This window comes from Geotrypetes seraphini, chromosome 10 (genome assembly GCF_902459505.1).
Source record: "Geotrypetes seraphini chromosome 10, aGeoSer1.1, whole genome shotgun sequence".
Taxonomy (NCBI): domain Eukaryota; kingdom Metazoa; phylum Chordata; class Amphibia; order Gymnophiona; family Dermophiidae; genus Geotrypetes; species Geotrypetes seraphini.
Window position 1 is genome coordinate 12,426,600 of NC_047093.1, and position 27,887 is coordinate 12,454,486.

General features: G+C 42.4%; 1 protein-coding gene and 1 long non-coding RNA gene across 4 annotated transcripts in view; one reads left to right on the forward strand and one right to left on the reverse strand.

The window, feature by feature from the left end:
- LOC117368221 overlaps nucleotides 1-27,887 on the forward strand; it is a 206,393-nt gene that overhangs the window by 163,797 nt on the left and 14,709 nt on the right. The window contains exons 1-4 of one of the 3 annotated variants that reach the window (XM_033961650.1): nucleotides 18,605-18,856; nucleotides 22,141-22,272; nucleotides 22,467-22,521; nucleotides 24,219-24,425. In XM_033961650.1, coding sequence (XP_033817541.1) covers nucleotides 24,245-24,425 — 181 coding nt within the window. In that variant the 5' untranslated portion in view covers nucleotides 18,605-18,856; nucleotides 22,141-22,272; nucleotides 22,467-22,521; nucleotides 24,219-24,244. Of the gene's footprint in view, nucleotides 1-18,604; nucleotides 18,857-22,140; nucleotides 22,273-22,466; nucleotides 22,522-24,218; nucleotides 24,426-27,887 lie in introns of those variants that run through there. The other 2 variants (XM_033961648.1, XM_033961649.1) reach the window with 2 other exon arrangements.
- Nucleotides 13,410-18,172, reverse strand: LOC117368222. Its single transcript, XR_004540929.1, has 3 exons — nucleotides 18,034-18,172; nucleotides 14,394-14,534; nucleotides 13,410-13,561 (listed from the first exon to the last, which is right to left on the reverse strand). It is a non-coding gene; the product is annotated as an uncharacterized LOC117368222 (long non-coding RNA).

Consider the following 27,887-nt stretch of genomic DNA (forward strand, 5'->3'; position numbering starts at 1 on the left):
TTAATATAGAACCAAATCTTTTCCAGAGAAAGGAAAATGGTAAAACTCGAGGTCATGAATTGTGTTTGCGGGGAGGTAAAGTTGAGAGTAATGTTAGGAAAATATTTTTCACGGACAGGGAGGTGGATACCTGGAATGCCCTCCCGCGGGAGGTGGTGGAAAGGAAAACGGTGACAGAATTTTTTTTTTAAAAAAAAGTGGGATAAACACATCTCTAATTAGAAAATAATCTCTAATTAGAAAATCTCTAATTAGAAAATTAGATCCCTAATTATAAATCTCTAATTAGAAATTAATCTCTAATTAGAAATCTCTAATTAGAAAATAAATAGTATGGAGTGCATTGAAGAACTAAAGCTGATACTGGGCAGACTTAAATGGTCTGTGTCCCATATATGGTGATTCAGTATAGGATAGACTATGGAGGACATCGATGAGAACATGGAACATGAGAACTTGGAACATGAGAGCATTGCTGGGCGGACTTTATGGTATGTATCTGCAAAGAACAAGATGGTTGGATACGTCAGGAAGTACTTCTTCACGGAACGAGTGATAGAGCATTGGAACAAGCTTCTAGTACAGGTGATCGAGGCCCGCGGTATCCCAGACTTCAAGAATAAATGGGATACCTATGTGGGATCACTGCGAGGGTCATACCAATGAATAGGGTCACTAGGCTTATAGACTTAATAGAGCAGGTCAGTAGAGTTAAGGGGGCCAGTAGACTTAAAAGGGGGTCAATGGTATGGGCAGACTTGATGGGCTGTAGCCCTTATCTGCCTGGATCAGAACTTATCAGATCTCCATCCCTACACATCTTTCTATGTTTCTATGTTTCTATGAGTGCACTTTCGATAGTAACAAGCTAAGGGCAGTATCAGATGAACTTTATGGTCTATGGCTCAGAAATATATATATTTTTTATGGTATAATTATTTATTAATTTTCAAATGACATTACAAGTATTCATTTGTACAGAAAGTAAGCTAGTAGAGATATGACCTATAACAATATAAATCATAAACTATCCAAATTAAATTAAAACAGGAAAAGTCTTCCAACCAACTCAACTCAAGTCCTCAAAATGTGGATCCAAGATTTCTTAAAAGCGAGCTAAAGAAATATTATTAGAAGATAAATGACAGACAAACTGAGAAAAGGCAGATATATTAATTATGGAGCTGGTAGTTTCTCTTTATCCAATCTGGACATGGCCAGAAAAGCTGTTAATTGTTGTGGTTCAAAGAAAACATATTTAATTGAACGGTAGCAGATTATACATTTGCACGGATGTCGCAAGTAAAACGTTGCTCCCAGTGAAGTGACTCCAGATTTCAACAACAAAAATTCAGAAATATTTATTTAAAAAATTTATGAATCGCTTAAATCTAAGTGATGTACAAAACATTTACATCCACAATTTCAAGCACAAGCAAACATTGTAAAATGCAATAAACAAATGTCAATCTCTCCTTAACTCCGAATTCTTTAAATCTACAACACGTGATAACCACAGGGTTAGAAAAAGGCGTCCGCAAATAATTGTGTTTTTAACATTTTCTTAAAAGACACACGATCTTTGCATAATCTCATTATACCTGGAATTGAATTCCAGAGATCCTTACCAGCAAATGAGAAAATCGATATTCTAGATTTAACATAACAAGTCCCATTTTCTTTTAAACTGATGGCAACGTCCCTCCCTCAGATCTCAAACATCTTGCGGGTTGATAGATTTCCCACAAGCTTTGAAAGCAAGTAGGAGAAGAGGAGTCCAATATTTGACGAACGACAGACAGAGCTTTATGATTATGATTATTGAGAGGTTCTCTACCGCTACTAATGATTGGGGAGTCAATTCAGAGCGGTATATATGAGCCTCTGCAAAGCCACTACACTGCATGAGCTTCTGTAGAGATGGTACCATAAGGAGTTGTGAGGTGTTACAACGCCATGGGCTCTATACTGAAATACACAGAGCTCTGTGGTGGTGTATATAGCAAATTCTCTGTTGAACAGGTAACCATTGGAGATCTTTTAAGATTGGAGTAATATGGGCAACCCTAGGAATGCCCATTATCAATCTAGGTGCTGAATTCATTAGAAGTTGGACAGATTTGCATGGTTTCTTTGACAATCCGAGATACAAAAGACTGCAGTAATTAATTCGAAATAGCGGTAAGGCTTGAACGACAGAGCGAAAATCCACAGGCAGGAGCATCGGTTTTAATCTAAATAAGATGTGAAGTTGTATATGTCCTCCTTGTATCACTTTAGCTATGTGTCGTTTCATTGAGAGCTGAGAATCTAACCACACCCCAAGGGCCAATATCAAAGGAAAAAGACAATTTAGCCATGAATTTATAACCGTGTAACTAATGGGCAGACTGCATAGACTGTTCAGGCCTTTGTATGGTGTTCCTTAAGATTTGGGCCTAAACCCTTTCCGCTTTTTTCTTTCCACGTTTGTCCCTTTGTTGCTCTGATCTCCTTCGGTAGCTTTCAGTCCCAGATCTACCTCTCTACACCAGAAATTTCACTCAAAGCGTCCCAGGAGTGGAGTCAGCACTTGACTACTTAAGTACTGATATTCAGCCCTTAAGCGGCCAGGTTTAGTACCCAAATGGGACTGCATAAAAGTCTGTCTTTTTAAAAAAAAATTTAAATACTTTTCCATATATTTCCATGGAAAAATGTAACATACTTGGAGGATGAGATGTACAGTGTCTGCATCTATGAGACAAACTTGTTTTTTTCTGTTACATAGAGCGTTTTGGACCCCTGTTTGTTTACATAAATTAGATAGCTCTAAGTCTGATAGATGTTGGCACTGCAATCTCGAAGCTGAGATTTTAGATCATCTATTATTCCATTGTCCACTTATTTTGGATTTTTGGAAATCAATATGGGGCCAAATAAATAGTTTATTGGAAAATCCGGTGGCCCTATCATATGATACTTTTTTATTTGTCATGTCAATGAGGGCAAAGAGTCAAATATCCTCAAAAAATAATAAGCTTTTGCTAATTATGACTGGAGTCGCCATTTAACAAATTACATTTAATTGGAAGAATTGGAGTAGATTAAACTTTAATTTCTGGTGGAATTCTTTGTGCCATATATATAAGATGGAAAAAATAGCTATACAGAAATGACATTTAAATAAATTCAAGGATGTTTGGGGACCATTAACAGATTATTGTAACGAGTAAATAACATTTTCCCCTTAATTATACAATTGCAAATGAGAGGGTGGTGGTGGGGGGGTTTCTGATCTTATATTAATTGTTTGGATTAGTAGAAAAGAATTTATTATATGATATATGTGATTATATATGATATGGTAAGGGTGGGAGGGGGATAAATTTCATTAATTTAAAATGATTGTAACAGAAATTCAAGTGATATTTGTAAGTTTAAATGTTATTTCTGATTACACTTGTTGTAAGTTGTAAAAATGAATAAAGAATTAAAGAAAAAAGAAAAAAGGTAACATAATACAAACAAATATAATACATCTATTCAAAATAATCAACCTACATGCCCACATCAAGAGAGAGATAACCATACTCATACATATTATAGACATATTTAAAGAAAAGACAAAATGGAATATTCTCTTTTTTCCCCCATGATTATTTTATTGAAAATTTGAAGAAACACATCACAAACAAACAAAAAATACCAACACGATATTCTATAAATGGTGCCAAAATGTAGGCCCCAGTGGGCCCCTTACCGGAGCCTAATGACACTTTTAGTTCTCAGATTTACAAAAGACAGAGAAGCAACAGATACTGAGGTCACAGACAGCCCTTCACTGACATAAAGGGCTAGATTCACTAATGCCATGGATCGGATCGGATCCGTGAGCGATCCAATCCGATCCGTGGCCGGTGGGGCTGATTCACGAATCGCCCTCATGGAAATGAGGGCGATTGGAATCACGCCCCCAATCACTGAATAGCGATCCCGACGCATGTGCAGACCTTCTGTAGATGGTCTGCGCATGCTTAAAGAGCAGCGGCCTTTTTTTTTTTACTTTACTTTTTTAACTTTTTATAGCGAGCCCGTGGTTTTAACCTGTGTTAAACCCGCAGGTTAAAACCATGGGCTTGCACTGCAGGGGAAGGCTAGGGCGGAAGCAGGGCAGCGCTGAACGACATTTACTCGTAACTCCAGAGTCAGGGAGGCAGAGAGCAGCTCGCGGCAGAGAGCAGGGAAGCAGGGCAGAGAGTAGGGCAGTAGAAGGCAGGTCAGTCGGAAAGGGCCTGAGCGACTAGTCCTCAGCAGTCGTTTATTTTTGGATCGGTCAGCCCAGTCAGTGTCCCTCATTTTTGGGGGGTGAATCGCTGCCTGCCTACATTTGAATGCTGTTCCCCCTCATTTGCATGCACAGATCGGAGGATGATCGGGACAGAGGTTAGTGAGTCAGGTCGGAGGGAAATCGGGTCAGTGGGCTTAGTGAATCTAGCCCTAAGTACATTGTAGCGTGGCCGGTCCTTAAAGCTCGCAGTAACCGGCTCACGCTCGCAATATTCTCCCCAGCGTGCTTCCTCAAGAAGGAGGAAGTCCCTGTTGTACATAAACTTATCTTATGTGGAAAAAAACAGGATGGCCTCACACAAGTAAGTAATGAATAACAAAAGTCAAATTTATTGTTCAATTCACAAATCAAAGTAAAATGCATCAAAAGAAAAATGTATTCCAAAAAATAATGTCTTTGGCAAAAACATACCACATAATATGAAAGAAACCAGCCTGGTCTGGATCATGTCCCAAAGTTCCTTAGCAATGTCCCAGGTGTAATAAAGTCCCTTAATAGTCCTTGACTCCTCCAGAGTCTTATTGGTAATTGGCAAACTCTGTATGATATACTGCACTGTACAGCCTCATCAAATGCAGCAACAAATATGGTAGATTTGTCAAAGGGTTCTTTGGCATCCAAAAGAAAAATAAACTCCCAAACTATTCACCATGACACAGTGTAAATCCTGTCTCAAACTTCCAGGATATTCACACCTGCTTGCTGAAGTTTTGTTCCACAGCAGCTCTTGATAAGCAAGAGAAAAAAAAAACCTCTCACAACAGCAAAACCCTTGACTAGCATATCTTCCATTCATTAGCAGACTTCAAGCAAATCCTCAGGTTCAACAGAAAAGGAAACATTTAACAAAACTCAGCACACAAAAAAAAACAATTCAAAATTAATTAGTTTCCATTTCTTCACCCATTCCCACCTCAGGTAAAGTGCTGTACTCCATAGCTTCACCTTCAGGATTTACCAGGGTTGTATCCTCTAGTTCAGTGTCCAACATCTCAATGTCCCTTGGCTCAGGGGGACTAGGAGACTCCTTCCACATGAGAGCTTCTCCTCTGTCTCTCTTCCTCTTGGTCAGCCAGCCCTCTAAATGCTGCCAAGCTGCTGTACCACGCCCAGCCCTACTCCGGGGCTGAACTTCCTTCAGCTGTGTTTTCCTTCTCCCCTGCTTAGCCAGCTTGACACAAAATGGAGGATTTAAAGAGCCCTTACCAGTTTTCATCAGGCTGTGTTCTGCCTCAGGTTTAAACACAGCCTGTGCTTCCTGTTCTTGCTCTTGTCTATCAGGGGTAACATGGTTGGCCCGGACTAGTTTCAGGGAGTGATTTTTGTGACTCTTTCCTGGCACAAGGCCGGCATTGGACTCGGGCTTGTGACAACATGTAGAGGAGAGCAGAGTGACCCTTGAAAAGGACTTCGGAGCATTAGTGGATACAACAATGAAACCTACGGCGCAATGCGCGGCGGCCTCAAAGAAAGCAAACAGAATGTTGGGTATTATCAAGAAGGGTATTACAACAAGAACGAAGGAAGTCATCCTGCCACTGTATCGGGCAATGGTGCGCCCGCACCTGGAGTACTGTGTCCAATATTGGTCACCGTACCTTAAGAAGGATATGGCAATACTTGAGAGGGTCCAGAGGAGAGCGACACGAATGATTAAGGGTATGGCAAAACTTTCATACGCTGAAAGGTTGGAGAAACTGGGGCTCTTCTCCCTGGAAAAGCGGAGACTCAGAGGAGACATGATAGAGACTTACAAGATTATGAAAGGCATAGAGAGGGTGGAGAGGGACACTCGGAGAAATTGATAGGGGACAGGTTTAGAACCAATGCTAGAAAGTTCTTCTTCACTCAGAGGATGGTGGATACCTGGAATGCGCTTCCGGAAGATGTAATAGGACAGACTACATTAAGGGGTTTCAAAGAGGGACTAGATAAATTCCTGAAGGATAAGGGGATTGAAGGCTACAGATAAAGGAGGACACAGGAGCAAAAAAGGGTATAGATAAAAGGGAAAAAGGAGTAGGAATCAACGGGTTAGACAAAAGATCACTCTACAGGTCATGGACCTGATGAGCCGCCGCGGGAGCGGACCGCTGGGCTCGATGGACCCTTGGTCTGACCCAGCGGAGGCAAATTCTTATGTTCTTAAAAATCAGGGCACTAAAAGGGAAAATTAAAAGGAAAGAGGATACTCGTATATATGGTTCGGTTGCGCATTGAATTGTATGACACCAAATGCATAGTCACTGTGAATTTCCTTAATACCTACCTGAACGTGGGATCCCTGGAACTGCTGTGGGTCATCTTCTGTTAGCCCCAAATTCCTACACAAAGCCCAAAGGTATAAACTAGCCTTCCCCTCTCTACGCGGCATTCACTATGCAGGCAAACTGGACTTTGGAACGACCTCACCATCCCGCTGCGGAACCTGGGCTCCCTCCAATTATTCCGCAAACAACTGAAAACTTGGCTTTTCACCAAATTGTAATTCTATCCTCCCCCCCCCCCCCCCTTTTTCTTCCCTTCTACATATAAGTTCATGTAAACCTTCTCCTTCTCTACTTATTATTTAAGTTCTTGTAAACCGTGTCGAGCTTCAAATTTGTGGAGATGATGCGGTATATAAACTTAAGGTTTAGATTAGATTAGATTTAGGGAAAAGTCCGACAAATGGAAGAGTAGATCTCAAAACAGACGCAAGGATATTTAGCTCCTCAGTCGCGCTCACCATAATTTATATGCCTGTGAACCAATTTGCCTGAGCACAGAAAGAGCCAGATTCTGTAATCAGTGGCTAAAAAGATAGGCAACTACAAATATTGTGCTTATCGCATGTCAGTCAAGCTTAAATGCCAGTTACAAAATGGTGCTTAGCTTAGGCGCCTATAATGTAGGCCAGAGTTTTAAAGGCCTATTGTACATTACAGGCACCTAAGACTTTTAGAGAATCACGCCTAGCAGTGTTTAAGTCAGTCTCCACCCCTAAACACACCTACTGTGGTCTTAGGCCTAAGTGGACTACAAAAATGCAAAAACAAAACAAACATACTCATAAGATAGAAGCATCAAACACAGTATAAATCATAATAAAACAGAACAATATACAGGTGATATTTCCATTAATCACTTCATTCCTTCAGTCATGGCTTCTTAACCACTTATAACATCACCAACAGAAACAAAATATTAGAGGCAGTGTTCCCTCTAAGCGGGCGGGTGTTGTGAGCAAACTTTTTTCACTGTGAGCTAAAAATATCGGGCGCCAGCAAGTTATGAGCCAAATAAATATGTTGTCAAAGTTGCTGATACATGAGGACGAGGTATTCAAAGGAATTTTAGGCCTACACGCTAAATTAAATAACGTTAAATAATATTTTTAAGAACACAGAAATTGTAGGGATGAAATGATATCTTAATAAATGTTTTACAACAAATGTAGTTATGTCTGTTACATCCATATGTGTAAACTGTAAATTAAAAACAGTCCAGAAGACAATACGTTTGATGCTTTCAATTTCTAGACCAGTGTTTTTCAACCTTTTTTGGGCAAAGGCACACTTGTTTCATGAAAAAAATCACGAGGCACACCACCATTAGAAAATGTTAAAAAATTTAACTCTCTGCCTATATTGACTATATATAAAGTAATTCTCTTGAATAGGAATCAAATAAACACAAAGAAAGTATTTTATAATTACTTTATTATGAAATAAAAATTATAAAATACTTTATTCAGTGCGAAACCTGGGCCTGTTTGGCTGAACACAAAGCTGATATTCTGGCTGGAATGGAAGAAAGACACACACGTAGCTCTTCGTCAACAGCTCTCAGTCTCTCTCTGTATTTGGTTTTTATAGCATACAAAAATAGACAAATATACCCTCCATCCTTTTTATTAAACCACAATAGCAGTTTTTAGCGCAGGGAGCTGCACTGAATGCCCAGCACTGCTCTTGACGCTCATAGGCTCCCTGCGCTAAAAACCACTATTGCGGTTTAGTAAAAGGGGACCATATTGTAAAATATAGACAGCAGATATAAATTCAGAACTGTGCATAGTAAGTGAAGGGAAGTTTTCATCTCTGGGAATTTACCCAGTTAACTATTAAGTTATTTGGGCAAATTCCTTTGAAAACTGTGGTAATACTGCCTCCACTTTGCTAAATTTAAAATAAAATCATTTTTCCTACCTTGTCTGGTGATTTCTGGTTGCACTTTCTTCTTCTGACTGTGCATCCAATCTTTCTTCCCTTCTATCAGCCTGTATGCTTTCTCTCCTCCACACCTCATTCCCTCCCCCAACTTTTTCTTCCTCTCTCCCTGACCTTTCTTTCTTTTTTTCTGTTTCTCTTCTTTCCTTCTGTTTCCCTGCCTGCCCCCTTTCTTTCTTTCTCCCAGCCTCCTGTCCAGCAGTAACTCTCTTCCCTTCCTCCCCTCCCAGCAGCATCTCTCCGTCTCCCTCTCCAGTAGCAGCTGTCCCTTTTTTTTCCTAGCCCAGCAGCTTCCCAGATTCCTTTCCCTCCTCCCCTCCCAGAAGCATCTCTCCTTCTTCTCCCTCTCCAGTAGCAGCTGTCCTTTTTTTTCCTGGCCCAGCAGCTTCCCAGATTCCTTTCCCTCCTCCCCTCCCAGAAGCATCTCTCCGTCTCCTTCTCCCTCTCCAGTAGCAGCTGTCCCTTTTTTTCCTAGCCCAGCAGCTTCCCAGATTCCTTTCCCTCCTCCCCTCCCAGAAGCATCTCTCCTTCTTCTCCTTATCCAGTAGCAGCTGTCCCTTTTTTTCCTTGCCCAGCAGCTTCCCAGATTCCTTTCCCTCCTCCCCTCCCAGAAGCATCTCTCCTTCTTCTCCCTCTCCAGTAGCAGCTGTCCTTTTTTTTCCTGGCCCAGCAGCTTCCCAGATTCCTTTCCCTCCTCCCCTCCCAGATGCATCTCTCCTTCTCCTTCTCCCTCTCCAGTAGCAGCTGTCCCTTTTTTTTCCTGGCCCAGCAGCTTCCCAGATTCCTTTCCCTCCTCCCCTCCCAGAAGCATCTCTCCTTCTCCCTTTCCAGTAGCAGCTGTCCCTTTTTTCCCCTGCCCAGCAGCTTCCCAGACTGATAGTGGTTTTCTCCCCTCCCAGCAGCTCTTCTTACTTCCCAGCGCAGCGATTCACGAAGGCAGCCTCGGGTCCTTTGTTGTGTCGCGCCGCCTCTGAGGAAAGAGGAAGTTGCATCATCAGAGGCAGCCGCGACTCAGCAAAAGCCCCGAGGCTGCCTTCGTGAATCGCTGCGCTGGGAAGTAAAGGAGAGCTGCAGAGAGGGGAGAAAGCCACTGTCGGAGGCTCCCCAAGATCTCTCCGGCCCAGCGCACGCTTCCGATGCTGATCTTGCAGAAGTTCAAATGAGTCAATCTTGCCGGTCCTGCGCTGTGACGAGAAACTTGTGCGCTGCGACCTAATATTTTGTGCGCCAGCGCACGCCAGCGCAGCTTAGCGGGAACAATTATATTCAAAATGTATTCCTAGAACTGAGGCCTAGGACTTTATTTGAAAGCTAAATAAAAACAGCCATAAAACCAAGACAGAATATAATTTATATCTTTATCCATTAAAGGCTTTTTTTAAGCAGGTAGGCTCTGAGTTGCGTTCTGAAATCTTCAAGCTGAGCAATTGTATGTAATGAGATTGGGTGTGTTTTGTAGTTCAAGCCTTACTACTCCCCAAAACTGAAGCACATACGAGTCTGATCTGTTGAAAAGAAGACATTTCAAGGAGGAAATTATCAGCAGAATGCAAGAGACTAGGCTTGTTGTGAAACTTAAGGACTGGAGTCTGCCATCTACAGAATATGATAATGGTCGTCAGATCTGTCTTCTCTGCTCAATTTCATTTCTGGTTTGGGGCGACAAACCCATCTCTATACTAAATCTTCAGAAATGAATGGTTTCTCATTCTGCACAAGCTCAACGTTTTAAATTCAAACAAAAATCACAGAATGTATCATTCTAGTATGACTTATGATGGACCTTAAGGCCAAGTGAAGGCTATTTGTTCAATAACGTCAAAGTAATTCATGAAAAGTCAATTTTCATTGGCAAGATACAAATTTGGACTCGTGCTACCAACCTGTGAGTAATAATTCAAAAGTTTTGATTGTAGCCCTTCACCTTTCTAATACGTAGGGAAATTGTATTCAATTTCAAGCATGACCTCCGTTTAAATGAGTTTGGCCCATCCAAGAAAGGTCATTCTTCTATACATTGGTGTCTACTCCTACTCATGAACATTTGGATACTATGAGAAGAAGATCAACTGATAAGACTAAGATGTATTTGATAGACTCATATGAGGACATGATCCTAAATCTTTTCCCTCCGAACAAATTATTTGACTTTTTTTTTCTAAACGCAATTAAGTCTCACCACACACTGTGAAAAACATTAGGAAAGAAAAAAAAATGGTTACTACAACATAATGTGGCACACGACTGTACGTGCAATTAAGTGAGACCTCTTTGAAAAGCTCAATTTACCAAGATAATATTTTATGCACCACATTGCAATTATATTTTGTTTTAATAACGTGTGACTTCTACTGGAAGGTACAGAGAACGTTTTCATTCAACGATGACTCATCTTTTTTGCTGATTTCTTACAGATTTCACATCCAAGAAACTCTGACTAACTCTAACCTGCCACGTCTCATATGAAGGAGGAATTCCTTCTCTCCTCCTCCGATATGCACACAGGCTGGTAATTCTCCACTGTAATAGCACGAAATTGTATTTGTGGGCTCCTGCTTGATGCAATGATGACCTTGGCCAGTACAACCTAAACATAACATACCTCAGCACATTAAGTCAATGCCATTGTGGTAAACGAGGACACGACCAGAAGGGCATGGATTCAACGTCTACTGGCAAATTGCACACGTTTGGTGCTCTACTAGTAAGCTATATTTTTATAACGAGAGTCTGGGAAAATGATGCTACTACTTTATATGCAATTAGTAACAGTGGGACAATCCAGGTTTGTGTCGGTGCTCTAGACTACACAGTGGCTTCAACACACCAAATGCCCAAGAAAACAGACCATAGCCCAGAAATTAAAATGCTAGCAGTTTTCACATATGCAGTGATTGGCCAGAATGTTCACCTTATAATCTAATCTAATCTAATCTAATCCTTAGGTTTGTATACCGCATCATCTCCACGTTCGTAGAGCTCGACGCGGTTTACAGTAGGAGAAATAGGAAGGAACTACAACAGAGGGTTAGAGGTAGAAGTGTGAAGAAAATTTAGAGGACTTGGGATGCCAAGATATAAGAGTTTCCTTGATTCCTAAGTTGGAGGGAGACTTACATTTTTTGAGAAAAGCCAGGTTTTCAGATGTTTGCGGAAAACTTGGAGAGAACTCAAGTTCCGAAGAGGGGAGGTAAGGTTGTTCCAGAGCTCAGTGATTTTGAAGTGGAGGGAGGTCCCTAGCTTTCCTGTGTGGGAAATGCCTTTTAGCGAGGGGAAGGATAGTTTTAATTTGTGGGAGGATCTGGTGGTATTAGGGTTTGAGGAATTCCAAGAAAGAGGGATAAAGGGAGGGAGGATACCAAATAGGATTTTGAAAGTTAAACAGGCGCATTTATAGTGGACCCTGGCGATTATCGGAAGCCAGTGGAGCTTGGCCAGGAGCGGGGAGACATGGTCAAATTTACTTTTAGCGAAGATGAGCTTGGCCGCGGCATTCTGAATCCGTTGGAGTCTGTGGAGGTTTTTCTTAGTTATACCTGAAAGAGTCTTTTGGAGGGTGGCCATGACAGACATGACGCCTCTTTCATTGATCAATTGGCATTTTCAAAACATCAAATACATTTTCAGAAGATCTATTGCCTCATCTGATGAAACTAGGAGTGGTGATATGTTTCTTGGAGATATTTACTGGGGGTGAAGGGTCATGGATTCGATATGCCACGTTTCTGTGATACAATCGACGTGGTTTACATTTATTATATGCAGGTACCTTCTCTATCCCTAGTGGGGGCTCACGATCTAAGTTTTGTACCCGGAGCAATAGAGGGTTAAGTGACTTGCTCACAAGGAGTTTCAGCGGCATTTGAACCCAGTTCTCAGCCCACTCCACTAACTATTATTGGCCGAAGCTGTGCCATTGATACTGTATTTCGTACTGATGTTCCAAAATGAAAGAAGCCCTTCCAATTTCCCATATGCGGCATTCTTCAGTAGCCACAGAACCAGTTTTGCTGATTTTGATGAAAATTCATGTACTGTTTCTGAGCACAAATGTCAGAAATCTCTGTGGATCAAATTGGGTAGCATTTTGTTCCTCGTGTTGTTGAGTCTTGATCAATTATCTGCCATAAAAAAATAGTAAGAGAACAGCTCTTTATAAAAGGTAAAGAAATAATCAGTTATTCACACTCAACAATGAATCTCTACTTAATGTTTAGAAATTCAGAGTTGACCGTTTATTTCAAATCACGCATAGAAACATAGAAACATAGAAAAAGACGGCAGAAAAGGGCTATAGCCCACCAAGTCTGCCCATTCCAAATACCCGCCCTCTGGTTTCACTCCCCTAGGGATCCCTTGTGAATATCCCATCTTCTCTTAAAGTCCAACACGCTGTTGGCCTCAATCACCTGCAGTGGGAGTTTGTTCCAATGATCCACCACTCTTTCAGTGAAGAAGTATTTTCTGGAGTCGCTATGGAACTTCCCTCCCCTGATTTTTAGCGGATGCCCCCTGGTGGTCGAGGGTCCCATGAGGTAGAACATATCTTCTTCCGACTCGATACGGCCCGTGATGTACTTAAATGTTTCAATCATATCACCCCTCTCTCTTCGTTCCTCAAGTGAGTACAGCCTCAGTTTATTCAGTCTTTCTTCATACGTGAGATCCTTGAGCCCCCAGACCATCTTTGTGGCCATTCGCTGAACTGACTCGATTCTCTGCACATCCTTCCGGTAGTGTGGTCTCCAGAATTGAACGCAATACTCCAAGTGAGGCCTCACCATGGACCTGTATAGCGGCATCATAACTTCAGGTCTCCTGCTGACAAAACCTCTACGAATACAACCCATCATTTGCCTTGCCTTGGAGGTAGCTTTCTCCACTTGATTTGCAACCTTCATGTCATCACTAATGATCACCCCTAGGTCACGTTCCGTCGTGGTCCTGGCCAAGGTCTCACCATTTAGTATGTAAGTTCTGTGCGGGTTTTTCTGTGCAGGTCTTCAATTTTGCACATGCCCTGTAATGATAAAACATTTAAAACAAACCCTTTGGTGAAGCCAAAACAAATACTCAGACAATCTTAGGCTGGTACATGTTGTACTACAGTTATACCATAAGGCAGCCAAGAATTTCCCTTAGCCTTAAACCACATGATTAAAGAGCAATATGGCCGCCCCATTGTTTACTTGACTTCTTTTTTAAGGATATTTAAGTAATGTTTAGTCTTAGAAAAGACCTGCAATTTATTCATGTCTCATGGTTTCTCAATCCATTGAGCTAATTTATCAAATTCAAATTGTCAGACTATCCAATTGTCTACAGCTTTTTAACATATGGTTAGTTTTACTCAACCAAAAAAGCCTTTTGCCAAAAAAATATGGTGGTGGAAGTTCTAATAATCTACCAGATCCAGGGCTATCTTTACTTATTACTCTCCTGCAGGCAAGAGGAAGCCCCCCCTTCTGAAAGTCAGAACACAAGTGGGGGGGGGGGGGGGGGAGGGGGAAAGGTGAGGAGCAGTGCTCTGAAATTAAGAGACAATGCAGAAAGGGATGGCTTTCGGAGGACAAGACAATTGGATTAGCCTTTGATCAGTGGTAACTCCTCTATACAGGCAGAAGGCTGAATGGCAACAGTAGACAAAGACAGAATCGGTACCACTTCAGCATGGTAGCGCACCTTTGTCATGGACAAGTGTTCACCACAGGGCAGGCCTCCCTAGGCGCATCTCTGCGCATCCTAATGGGGAATCCAAACTATCCAGACCAGTTTATCAAACACATGTTCTTTCCATTCCGTGAGAATACAGAAGACAGAGGAAATGAACTTTGCAACAGAGGAATACGCACCGCTATAACCCTCCAGACGATGGGTTTGGTATGGAAGTACCATGTTTGACATGTTGGCTTGCTGCCCAGTCAGTTCACTTCAACGCCAGCGCTGGAGAGGGAACTGCAAACCTAAGCCATTACGAAGATGATATCAATTCACTGTGAAACCACAAAAATAAACTCTAGTCAGTCTATACACTTCAATTGTTCAAAGTCATGCACAGGGTCTGGCCAATAATAAACCTCATTCCAACCAAGGTCTACCACAAACATTAACAGAACGGGTTCACCTAATCAGGCAGGAGGACCCCCTGTGTCCTTTTCTTGTTCTTGATGCAAATTGGATTCCTATAAGTTGGGTTATGAATCTGTCTCTAGGGATAAGTAAAAATACAGTGCTGTAAATTTGCCCGACATATTTGAGCCTGCCCCTGGATCTAATTGATTGTTGCTTTGTTCGATTCCCGTAAGCTATTTGTAATGTTTCAATGAAACTAGACAGTAATTTGGATAAATAAAAACTGGCCAGAAGGAAAGGGTCCTGCCAGTAGCAGTTTCAGTTTCTGAAGGGGAATCCGTAGGGACTCGCAGGGATCCCTAGTCAACACCACAAGACTGGCCGTAGCCATCCCCAGATTATTCCCAGATTCCCACACAAATCTGCAACTTTTTATAATTTGTACACCACTGCCAAGTTCTAACAAGCAAGAACTCCATGCTGTTTTCATAGTCTTACTGTACTTATGTTCCAGGACTATTCAAAACTCATCCAAATCAGTATTGCTATATTTACAAAAATGATATAACATACTTATTAATGGTTGGATTATTGGGACAAGATATGGATTTTCAGAAATGTTTTCAGTGTTTGGGAGTGGGTTTTCAGTTCATTTCATACATTTGGTTTAATAAAAGCTTTTAACACAGTACATTTTGAATGTACAGTAAAGCAATTTTACACACAGTAATCATAGGAACATGACGGCAGATAAAGGCCAAATGGCCCATCCAGCCTGCCCATCCGCAGTAACCATTATCTCTTCCTCTCTCTAAGAGATCCCACATGACTATCCCAGGCTTTCTTGAAATCAAATACAGTCTCTGCCTCCACCACCTCTTCCGGGAGACTGTTCCATGCATCTACCACCCTTTCGGTAAAAAGGTATTTCCTTAGATTACTCCTGAGCCTATCACCTCTCAGCTTCATCCTATACCCTCTCATTCCAGAGCTTCTATTCAAATGAAAGAGACTCGACTCATGCGCATTTATGCCACATAGGTGTTTAAAACCTCTTTATCATATCTCCCCTCTTTTCTCTAAAGCAGGGGTGTCAAAGTCCCTCCTCGAGGGCCGCAATCCAGTCGGGGTTTCAGGATTTCCCCAATGAATATGCATGAGATCTATTAGCATACAATGAAAGCAGTGCATGCAAATAGATCTCATGCATATTCATTGGGGAAATCCTGAAAACCCGACTGGATTGCGACCCTCAAGGATGGACTTTACAACCCTACTCTAAAGTATACATATTGAGACTTTAAGTCTGTCCCCATACACCTTATGATGAAGACCATACACCATTTTAGTAGCCTTCCTCTGGATCGACTCCATCCTTTTTATATCTTTTTGAAGGTGCGGCCTCCAGAATTGTACACAATATTCTAAATGAGGTCTCAACAGAGATGGGTACAGGTACAAAACCAAAAAGCTCCAAAAACTGAAATTTGACACTTCATTTATGTTTGAAGGTATTTCTCCAGTCCCATAGTTTGGAATATGTTTGCATTTGAAGTGCTTGAAGTATTTAATGTTTGATTTATTTTGAGGTTACAAAAAAGTCTGGTGGCAATTTTATGGTCTGTCTTTTTCTCACATAACATCCCCATTCCAAAATCCGAAAAGTTCCAAAATATGTCCCAAGAATTTGTATAAAGGATCTTCCACCTACACTAAGAAATGTACTTCCCTGCCAGGTCTCTATGGTCTGCTGCATTTATTGACCAAGGCGTCAGTATTCATCGTGGCTCTAGTGGGCAGGAGAGGTACCTGCTTGCTTAAATATATTTGGATTTAGCTCGCACCTTTTTCAGTAGTAACTTGAGGTATGTTCCGTACAGGTACACTAGGGAATTCCCTATCCTTGGAGGACTTACAATCTAATTTTTGTAGCTCAGGCAATAGAGGGTTAAACAAGAATCACCAGTGGGATTGGAACTTAGCTTATCTGGTTGCCAACCTAGTACCCTACCCCCTGGCCTACACCTCCATTCCCAAAAAGGCTGAGAGGACCAGCTGCCGATATTCAACAATATTTAACTGGACAGTACTGTTGAATATTGGTTTTGACCTCCCTGGCACATTTGGGGCAGTACTGGGATGGTCCAGGGGCAGAGTAGCGGTGGATCTGGAAGTTATGCAGACACCAGTGGTATTCAATGTTGGTGTCCGCATACTTAACCAGGCAAATAGACCAGCTGCATAAAGCAATCCTGTCTTTGCCCAATTAGATATGTGGTTAGTGGCATTGAATTACCAGCCAGTACCTGCATAACTTCCAGGTCCGCTGAAGACTTGGATATTGTCTGTGTCCGGACATGGCTCAGCATTGAATACCTGAGTCTAATTCAGTCCACAGCTGTCAGCAGCTTTAAAACCACCGACCCTCGTGGGCTGAAGACCAATCTGCAAACGGTTTCATTAAGATGAGTGCCAAAATCTTGACACTGGGTAGCACAGCTGATCCGGAGTCTGATGATCCCCAACCAAAATACTTATTTCATTACTATTAATAATAATTTGTCATCTGCCTTTCTGTTCAGAAGCTCACGATGGTTGGGATTTCATCCAAGCATCTTGTCCATGACTCAGAACAATCTGAAAAGATGCCAGAACTCTCAGTTCATGGATGGATGAGATTAAATGTGAAGTTACTGCCCACCGGCAAGTGAAAAATCCACTGAACTGTTCAAATTGTCGTAGGTCTGGAAAACAGTTTGAAATACTGAGATGTGAGATATTCCCATGGGCCTAATTCAGCATCCGTTCTGTAGCTACAGCATAAGACAACTGAGAAACCAAGGCTGTGGATTTTCCATGTTCTTCATATAAAGTCAATGCATCCGCTTTAAATACAAGGAGGGCAGCCATATAAGTTTTTACAGATAGAAACAAAGAACAATGATGCCAGATAGAGACAATAGAGCTCATCCATGTATAACACCTTCCGCTCCTAATGGGGTCTCACCAAAGACTTACACAGAGACACCATTATCTCACTTTTCCAGTTTGACTATTCTTCTCTCTGTGCACCCAAACATCCTTCTTGAGTCTGCTGTCACCTCTTCTACTTCTGTGGCCACCTTAAGATTTTCAGGTAACATCACTCCCTTCCCCCCTCTCTATTGCACTCATTTCATCTTTGGTCTTCACTTCCAGTCCTTGATGGCCATCGATTGGTCAAGTTTTCAGGATATCCCTAAGGAATGTGCATGATGGACAGTTGCATGCCCCTTACCTTCACTGTACACAAATCTCTCCGATACGTATTCCTTAGGGATATCCTGAAAACGTGACCCGTTGGAACCTTCGAGGACTGGGGTATGTAAGAAGGCTCCATCCTACAAACACAAGAGAAAAATTTCCAGGGGAAATGATTACCTGGGAATCAGTATGGGAGGAGTGCTTGGAGCAGTGACCAACAACCCACTCAAAGCTGCTGATTCTTCTTGTGGTTGTACGGACAACCGCTGTGCCCTTCACCTTGAGTCAGGGAGATACTATTTGTAGTTCACCTTCGTCTTGGTTTGAGAAAGCGAATAAATTCAGGAGAGATATGACATCAGAAAAGGGAAGTTAAAGCCTAACTCTGAGGAGCTTTTCTAGAGCTATTCTGAGATTTTATTCACCATCGTCGGGACCCCACCCCTAAGATAAATATTTTTCCTGCTAGGCAAACTGTCTTCCAAGAACTGTACTAATTTGACCAGTTAATGAATGAGGAAAGAGTGCACCTATTTGTCTGTCATTGATTGCAATGTTTGCAAAAGTTCTCTCTCAGCTTTTGTTTGATAAATAAATATAATAATCTCTCACTTTCTCTTATGCTGTGATAAGTAACCAGACTTTCTGCATTCTCTTCCAAGGGTTATACCATTTTCTGTCAACCCCTTTCCCCTGAATCATAGCGACATGGTGCTTTCTAGAGGTGATTGTAATCAGGAAGTAGCTAGTCTAATGGAAAATGCAGCTTTGTGCTCAGCTTGTTTGGAAAGGGAGAGTTGAGTTGTTCTAGCACAAGTCCTTCCTGTCCAGATCTTTTTTTTTGTTGTTGTTGTTAGCAGGAATAACACAAAGTTTAGAAAATTTGCAAAGCTCCTTGTCTAGCTTTGAAGGCTCCAAAGTAGGGACTTGTGTGTGTGAAGTCGTCATGTCTTTTCTCCTGTGCTGGTGCCCCTGTTGCACGGCTTCCAGTGCAGAAGAGGTAAGTGCCAGGGGGTAGGGAGGCTGGATCAGGGAGGGGGAAGAGGAGGGGAAGAGAAATGCCAGCCAGAAAAAGAGCGAAGAGGCTGTTACAGTCAGAGAGTTTCAAAGGGCGGTGGGAGAAGATGTTTGTTCAAGGGAGAATATCTTGCAGTGGGGCATCAGGAATAGTTACTGGGGCTTTAATAATAATAATTATTTTATTCTTATATACCGCCAAAGCCATATAAGTTTGAGGCGGTTTACAGCAAGAGGCGCTGGACAATCAGCGAAGAGGTTACAATCAAAGCCAGCAATACAATCTTACTTAATAAAGAATATGAGAGCTAAAAGGTTCATAGGGTTACAGGATTGAATAAGCAGTGCTGAGTAGATTCTTAGTTAACAAATCGATTGAACAGACTCGTTTTTAATAGTTTTCTAAAATTGAAGTAGGATGAAGAGAGCGCGAAAACGTGAATCTGCAGTCCAGCTTCCTTGCATTGCTCTGCTTTGCCACTCGATTATCCTTTTCATAAAACAGAGCTGGCCAAGTTAGGGGGGCGGGGCAGATTTTCAGGCCGGCCCTGGAGTCCTGACAACCTTCTCCTGATGCATTGTGGGTCCTGCAAAATATCACAGTGAACTGGGGCTGTAGGTTAAACTCTAGAACAAAATCCAATGAGGATCAAGAGATGGCTTATATCTTATAACTGAGTCCAAAATCTCTTATTAAAGCCAACAATAGGTAAAAGGTCTCAGTAAGCCCGCGAACCGTCCGCAAGGGATAATAATCATTCGCATATGTATGGGGTTCTGGTGTCCTTTTTCATTACTCTCTAGCAAGAGATTGAAATGCTGGCGTAGAGCGGCGGTTCTCCCTCAGGCAATTGCCCCATGAATGTCGACCCTTGATAACGCCAGAAAACCAGGCGAAACGGGTCCCGTCATGATTCAGACGCCGGCAGATGCAGATTAAAATAAGTCCTACTCTGCGTTTCTTGCGAGCACTATATTTAGCGTGTCTGCATTACTGAATGCCACAAGAGGGCACCCGCTCAAACTCAGGGGCAGAAAATTTCATGGCGACACCAGAAAGTATTTCTTCACAGAGAGAGTGGTTGATCATTGGAACAAGCTTCCAGTGCAGGTGATCGAGGCAGACAGCGTGCCAGATTTTAAGAATAAATGGGATACCCATGTGGGATCCTTACGAGGGTCAAGATAAGGAAATTGGGTCATTAGGGCATAGACAGGGGGTGGGTAAGCAGAATGGGCAGACTTGATGGACTGTAGCCCTTTTCTGCCATCATCTTCTATGTTTCTATGTAAGTTATTTATTCAATACATAAAAAATACAAAAAATATAAAACGGAAATTAAAAAAAGTTTCAAGTTAAAAATTGAGAATTACTAGGAGATTTTTTGGGTCAATGATAGACACCGAAACCCCATACATATGCGAACGATTATTATCCCTTGCGGATGGTTCGTGGGGTTACTGAGACCTTTTACCTATCTTTGGCGTCAGTTGTGTTGTGTGCAAATTTTCATAGGTGTTGCTAGGCATCTGCAATTAGGGCTGCCTAGTGGTGCATAACTTAGGTGCCATTCATAGAATCAGCCCCCTAGTGGAACTTTTATAGAATCACACGTAGCACCACATTAGTTGGCACCAATGTTTTAGGTGACATACACAAAATCTGGCCCTAAGGGCCCGATTTAAAAAAAAAGGGCCTAATGGTAGAGCTGCTGCCTCTGCAGCCTGAGGTTGTGGGATCAAATCCCATTGCAGCTCCTTGTGACCCTGGGCAAGACCCTAAATTCTCCATTGCCCCGGGTAAAAAATAAGTACTTGTATATATGTAAACCGCTTTGAATGTGTAACCAGAAAAAGGCAGTTTACGCGCCATTTCCTTCCTTCCTTTCCTATTGCGACTCGGAATTACCAAACTGTCAGCATCAATGAAAAATATGGAAACTTCCTCTATAATAAAACCCTAAGCGCGCATGCGCACTTAGGAGGCCTTGATCCCTCCCTCCGTGCTGTGTGACTACGTGGCCTTGTTCAATTTGCAGCGTGCGTGCGGCATATGGCGTGCGGCGGTTTGAGCGGCGCCAAGAGCAATGGCGGACGGGTGCGGACGAAGCAGACAGGGTGCGGACGTGTGCGGACAAAGCAGAAGGGTGCGGATGAAGCGGACAGGGTGCGGGTGCTGCGAGGAGTCCGGCTGCTACTGCTGCACAGGGAAGTGGAGGGGGAGAGGGAAAGGGGGCTGCTTTGGGGGGAGGGGCGGGGAGACAGAAGGGGGCCATGGAGAGACAGGCAGGCATGACGCAACAGAGAGAGATAGCCAGGCAGGGGGCCAGGAAGAGAGATAGACAGAAAGAAAGACAGACAGACAATGGGCCAGGGAGAAACAGACACAGATAGAAAGAATGACAAACAGACAGGGGGCCAGAGAGACAGACAGCAGCCAAAGAGAGAGAGAGAAAAAAAAAAGACAGACATACAGCAGCCTAGGAGAGAGAGAGAAAGAAAGAAAGACAGACAGACAGAAAGCAGCCAAGGAGAGAGACAGAAAGAAAGACAGACAGATGAGACAGCGGCCAAGGAGAGAGAAAGAAAGACAAACAGACAGAAAGCGGCCAAGGAGAGAGATAGAAAGAAAGACAGACAGATGAGACAGCGGCCAAGGAGAGAGAAAGACAGACAGATAGGGGGCCAGGAAGAGACACAGATAGAAAGAATGGCAGAGAGACAGACAGAAAGACAAAGAGAGGGAGACAAAGAAAAAAACACAGAGAGACAGCAGTCAAGGAGAGAGAAAGAAAGACAAACAGACAGAAAGCGGCCAAGGAGAGAGACAGAAAGAAAGACAGACAGACGAGACAGCGGCCAAGGAGAGAGAAAGAAAGACAAACAGACAGAAAGTGGCCAAGGAGAGAGAGAGAAAGAAAGACAGACAGACAGATAGGGGGCCAGGCAGAGACACAGATAGAAAGAATGGCAAAGAGATAGACAGTAAGACAAAGAGAGAGAGACAAAGAAAAAAGACAGAGAGACAGCGGTCAAGGAGAGAGAGAGACAGAAAGAAAGACAGACAGACAGAAAGAAAGACAGACAGACAAACAGACAGAAAGCATTCAAGGAGAGAGAGAGAAAGAAAGAAAGACAGACACATCTATTCTAGCACCCATTAATGTAATGGGCTTAAAGACTAGTTTCCAATAAATTTATGTAGAAAGAAGACGAAAATGAAGTCCAGCCACTAGTCTATATGATTGCTCATCTGTGTTTTTGTAGGATTGGTATGCAAAAAAGTAACCCGTGGGATCCAGAGGCAGCCTTATCTTAGTAGCCTTCATACAATTTACTAGCGGAAGAAAGCATCACACATGTTGCTTATGCACTGAAGCTGCCTAGGGAGTGTGTGGGGTAAGGATGGTGGATGGGCTTCGGTGTATGAATGTGAGTGAGCAAGTGGGGTGCGAGAAGGGCATGTGGGTGAGTGAGGGAGTCTGTTGTGGATGTATTTTGTAACCCGTTCTGGGCTCCTTTGGGAGGACGGGCTAAATAATTGAGCAAATTAATAAATTTAAAAATTAAAATGACATGCATTCACTTCACAGAGACAACCTTTCGCCAGACCACAAGCGACACAGCAACAGCCGAAGCCTGCGCTTGGTAAGATTCCCTCCCTGCACAAAGCAATTACCTTGACTTTGTTATCACCCGTTTCAGAAAGACAGAGCCTCTCAGTGGGGTGGACTGAAGTTTTAGGTACAAGAATAGCTAACGTTAATAATGTGATACTTTTTTTTAATTCCTACTTTTTTTTAATTTTTCTGTTTCAACTTTTTATTCCGTTTTCAAGAAAAGAACAAACACAATAGTGAGCCAGAGAACAAAATAGAAACCAGGATCCCCCTCCCCCATCGTTTAGGGTTCCTTTTACTAAGCTGCATTAGGGCATTAACACGCGGAATAGCGTGCGCTAAAATACCGCGCGCGCTAGACGCTAACACCAGCATTGAGCTGGCGTTAGTTCTAGCCACGTAGCGCAGGTTTAGCGCGTCCTAAAATGCTGCGTGCGTTAAAAGCGCTAGTGCAGCTTAGTAAAAGGAGCTCTTCATTTTTAAATTTTTATTGTATAAACCACTTTGACCTTTTATTGCAAAAGTGGTATATCAAATTTTTAAATACTAGACATAAACATTTGCATGTTTTCCATCTTATTACTAGTTACCCCCTAGTGATTTAAGTAGCACTACATTAGGGCAAGACATCCTGCGTTAATGCCCTTTTTCACGCTAAGGGGCAAATGAAGCAGTTTATTGCCATGTCACAGTTTGATAACTTCTCCCCTAATGGGAGAAAAACTAACTCTCCAAGGGAGTGTGTGGCGCAGTGGTTAGAGCTACAGCCTCAACACCCTGAGGTTGTGGGTTCAAATCCCACGCTGCTCCTTGTGACCCTGGGCAAGTCACTTAATCCCCCACCATTGCCCCAGGTACGTTAGATAGATTGTGAGCCCACTGGGACAGACATGGAAAAGTGCTTGAGTACCTGAATAAATTCATGTAAACCATTCAGAGCTCCCCTGGGAGAATAAATAAATAGCGTGAAAAGTTTCAGCCTCTGATAACCAGAGCAGGTATTGTGATGTCATAATGCCTCATTCCACCAATAAGAGCCAACCTCATCAGTGATGTCACAAGGGCTGGATTGTACTACACTTGGATCACTTTTACCACATTTCGATTTCTAGAGTGGTGCAGTGGTTAGAGCAGCACCCTGAGGTTGTGGGTTCAAATCCACGCTGCTCCTTGTGACCCTGGGCAAGTCACTTAATCCCCCCATTGCCCCAGGTACGTTAGATTGTGAGCCCTCCAAGACAGACAGGGAAAAATGCTTGAGTACCTGAATAAATTCATGTAAACCGTTCTGAGCTCCCCTGGGAGAATAAATAAATAGTGTGAAAAGTTTCAACCTCTGATAACCAGAGCAGGTATTGTGATGTCATAATGCTTCATTCCACCAATAAGAGCCAACCTCATCAGTGATGTCACAATGGCTTTATTGTCCTTTACTTGGCTCACTTTTATTACATTATGATTTCTAGAGTGACATAGTGGTTAAGCTACAGTCTCAGCACCCTGAAGTTGTGGGTTCAAATCCCACGGTGTTCCTTGTGACCCTGATAATTCCTTTAAATATCAAGCCAATTGGGGTTGACGATGTGATTCTGAGGACCAGTTGATGATTACTGTCCGGTTCCAGGGCTGTAGCTTTCTGTAACATGAAGTCTCAAGCCTCCCTTGCCCTCTGATTTCTCTCTTGACTCTGGGAGTAATGCCAGACCATCTGTGTCCCTCCAACAGAAAATGTAAAGGACGGGGAAATCAGCATGAGAATGGTCAACGTGGCTAGCATCGATGAGCAGTTTTCAGATATCACTGATATTTTCAACAAGCAGCAAGAGCAGCACGCGGCAATGAAGGAATCGATCCAAGACCTGAAGAAAAGCTATGACTGTACCTCTAACTGCAGTCTGGCAGGATGCATGGAAGCCGTAAAGAGAGAGCACGGTGAGTTGAAAGCAGACGTTCTGTCGATTCATTATAGGGTTCCATAAATTGAACTGTCTGTATGGTCTGCTTTCAGTGGTTCTCAACTTGGTCCTTGACCTTGTCAGATGCCAATCCATTGTAGCACAGGCTAAAAAAAAGCAAACCCAAACTCAAAATGAAATGACAAATGGCATTTTCCAGTTGCAAATCCTTCGGGGGTCTCAGCAGTGCCACCCGTTGCGGTTCAGATTTTCATAACCGCTAGGGATTTATTCACTCTTTCCTCACTGATCCCTACTTAGCTTTTGTTGGATCGGGGACAAAAAATAAGTAATTTTTACTAACTCTTGAGTGAAAAGTTATTGCTATTTAAATACTGAATAGCACCACTGCACTATTGAATTCAATTTAAAGTTAAGATTTGTTGGTTTTTTGTTTTTTTTTTTATAAATCTTTATTCATTTTCAAACTTACAATAAGTGTATCAATATGTTAAAACAGATTGACAATAAATATATCACTTAATAATCATCAATAGTACAAATGATATACTCTTATCTCCCACCCTTCCCATTCTTTCCTATTATATAATCAAATACCATATACAATATGTAATAATAAAATTACCCCCCTTTCCCCCCTCAAAATTGAACCTATAAATTTAAGGGGAAAATATGTCATCTAATCAGTACAATATTTTGTTAATGGCTCCCACACATCTTGAAATTTCCTGAAACATCCTCGCTGTTTTGCAATAAATTTCTCCATTTTATAAACATGACATAAGGAATTCCACCAGAAATTATAATTTAATCTACTCCAGTTTTTCCAATTATACGTAATTTGTTGAATGGCAACCCCAGTCATTATAAGTAATAATTTGTTATTATTTGAAGAAATCTGACTTTTTGCTGTCATTGCCAAACCAAACAGTACAGTATAATATGATAATGCCACTGGGTTATCTAATAAACAATTAATTTGGTCCCAAATTGATTTCTAGAAATTCATAATAAACGGACATCAGAATAATAAAGTTAAGATTTGAAGATGAAAAGTTGTAATATAGGACAGGATGCACAAATCCCTAGCAGTTATGAAAATCTGAACCGCAACGGGTGGCACTGCTGAGACCCCGGAATAAATTTTAATGATTTAAGATTAAAAATTGCTTTTTGATAGGGGAAGTTTGAAGATTGACCATTTTGATAACTTAGGCCCTAACGTTAACGCATCCATAGGCTAACATGCAAAAGAGTTAATCAATTTCAAATGTTTTTTTGTTTAATAGCCGGTGATTTAGATTTCCAAGTCAGAATTGGGGCATTCTTCTTATAAGATCCAAAAGGATCGTCTCCTCTCACAGCCATTTTTGAACGAGAAAAAAATGTCAGGGGTTTCCTATTCGAAAATATGTGAGAATGTCTAAAGTGAACAGCCTTTTTCAAAAATAAAATGTCCAAATTATGAATGCAAAAAGAAACCAGGGACAAAGATGTCTATCTGGAAAGCATTTGTACAAACATGGGCACCCAGACATCCCTGCAGAACAGAGGGGCAGTCTGGCAGTCAACGCAGTGGACTTTAATCCAGGGCATCAGGGTTCATATTCCACCGTAACTCTCTTATTTTAGATGGTAAGCTCTCCAGAGACAGGGAAATAAATACCTACTGTATCTGTTTGTGCCTCAGACTTGCAGGTGTCTTTAATATTTAGATATATCTCTGTTCTTGGAGGGCTCACAATTTAAAGCTTAAAGAAAAGAGAGTTGCAGTGGGATTTGAACCTGGATCCCCTGGTTTACCATCTGCTACACGGACCACTAGGCTACCCTTCACCAGGGCAGGATTAACCAACAGGCCAAGTAGGCACGTGCCTTGGGCCCGAAATGGTCAGGGGGGGCCCGAAGAAGGAAGGCATCAGCATTGTTTTTTCCAAACGGCGATGGGCCCCTCCAGCATCGATCGGCAACGTGGGCCCCCCCCCCATCGACGCAAAGTAAGACAAGCAAGCAACGCGGGTAAGAAAGGCAACGGGAACTGTAATTGTGCAAGCGGTGCTGCTTGCCCAAAGCTTCCCTGACGCAGCTTCCTGTTTCCGCCTGGGCGCATGGTGGGGTGGGGCGGGGCAGGGGGTCCAGTTTGCTTGGGTGCCTAATCCTGTCCTGCCCTTCACATCTACTCGTTGCTGTCTTCGGAATGCCCATAATACCTGATGTTGCTAGGGAACCTAGGCCCTCTTTTACAAAGACGCGCTAAGCATTTTTGCGTGAATTTAGCGCGTGCGAAATCAATGCGTGCGCTAACCGCTAACGTGTCCATAGGATAACATGCACATGTTAGCGTTTAGCGCATGTGTAGCGTGCTAAAAAGCTTAGCGCACCTTTGTAAAAGAGGGGGGGGGGCAAGTTTTCCTCTTTCCAGTGTCACTTTCAGGGGTAAGTGAGGGGGACGGTACCACTGGGAGATTAAGGAGGGGTTAGGCTTTAATCCCCCCAGGGGTCAGTGATTGATTTAGAATTATTACACTTCCCCCGCCGTATTCGCGAATTCCATATCTACGGATTCGGTTATTCGCGATTTTTGACCAGAATTTTTTTTTTCATTTTTCGGGCTATTTTTAGCCCTGTAAGCTCTCCCCCCCCCCCCACCCCTTTAAGCCTTACCTGATGGTCTAGCAGGTTTTCAGGCAGGAGCGATCTTCCCACGCTCCTGCCCCCGTGCAGATCGCTCACAGGAAATGGCTCGAGAGACTACGGGAGCTCAAGGCAGCCATTTCCTGTGAGCGATCTGCACGGGGCAGGAGCGTGGGAAGATCGCTCCTGCCTGAAAACCCGCTAGACTACCAGGTAAGGCTTAAGGAGGGGCTTCAGGGCTAAAAATAGCCGGGGGAAGCGTGCGATAAGGGCAGAACCGGCCTGAATGTTATTCGCGGTTTTTCCATATTCACGGGCCGGTTCTGCCCCTAACCCCCGCGAATACGGAGGGGGAAGTGTAATTGTTCTTATTTGAAATGACTCCAGGATAAATGAACATATCTTTATCGCTGTTGCATTCATGGGAAAAACATTCGGCATAAGGGAACCCTTCACATGCGCATCTTCCAATGTAATATATGAGGGTGGTTTAAAAATCAAATTGAACAGTGTAGTCTCCATCGAGGGCTATATACTTAGTCCAGCAAGTTTCCAGTTTTGGGGGTTTTTTTGTATCATAAGAAAAATAGCTTATGAAAAAACTGGAAATTTGCTGGACTCACTTGTATAGCCCTCAATGTTGTTTCACTTATGGGGTTGTTTTTTTTTTTTTTTTCAAACCACCCTTATTTATTTATTTATTTAACAATTATATACCGCATAAGGCTATGCGGTTAACATATTGATTAGATACATATTATCCTGGTGGCCCTTTGTTTGCTCACATAAAATACAAACCCTTGTATGTCATTCAATGCAAAAAATATAAAGAAGGATACTGCAT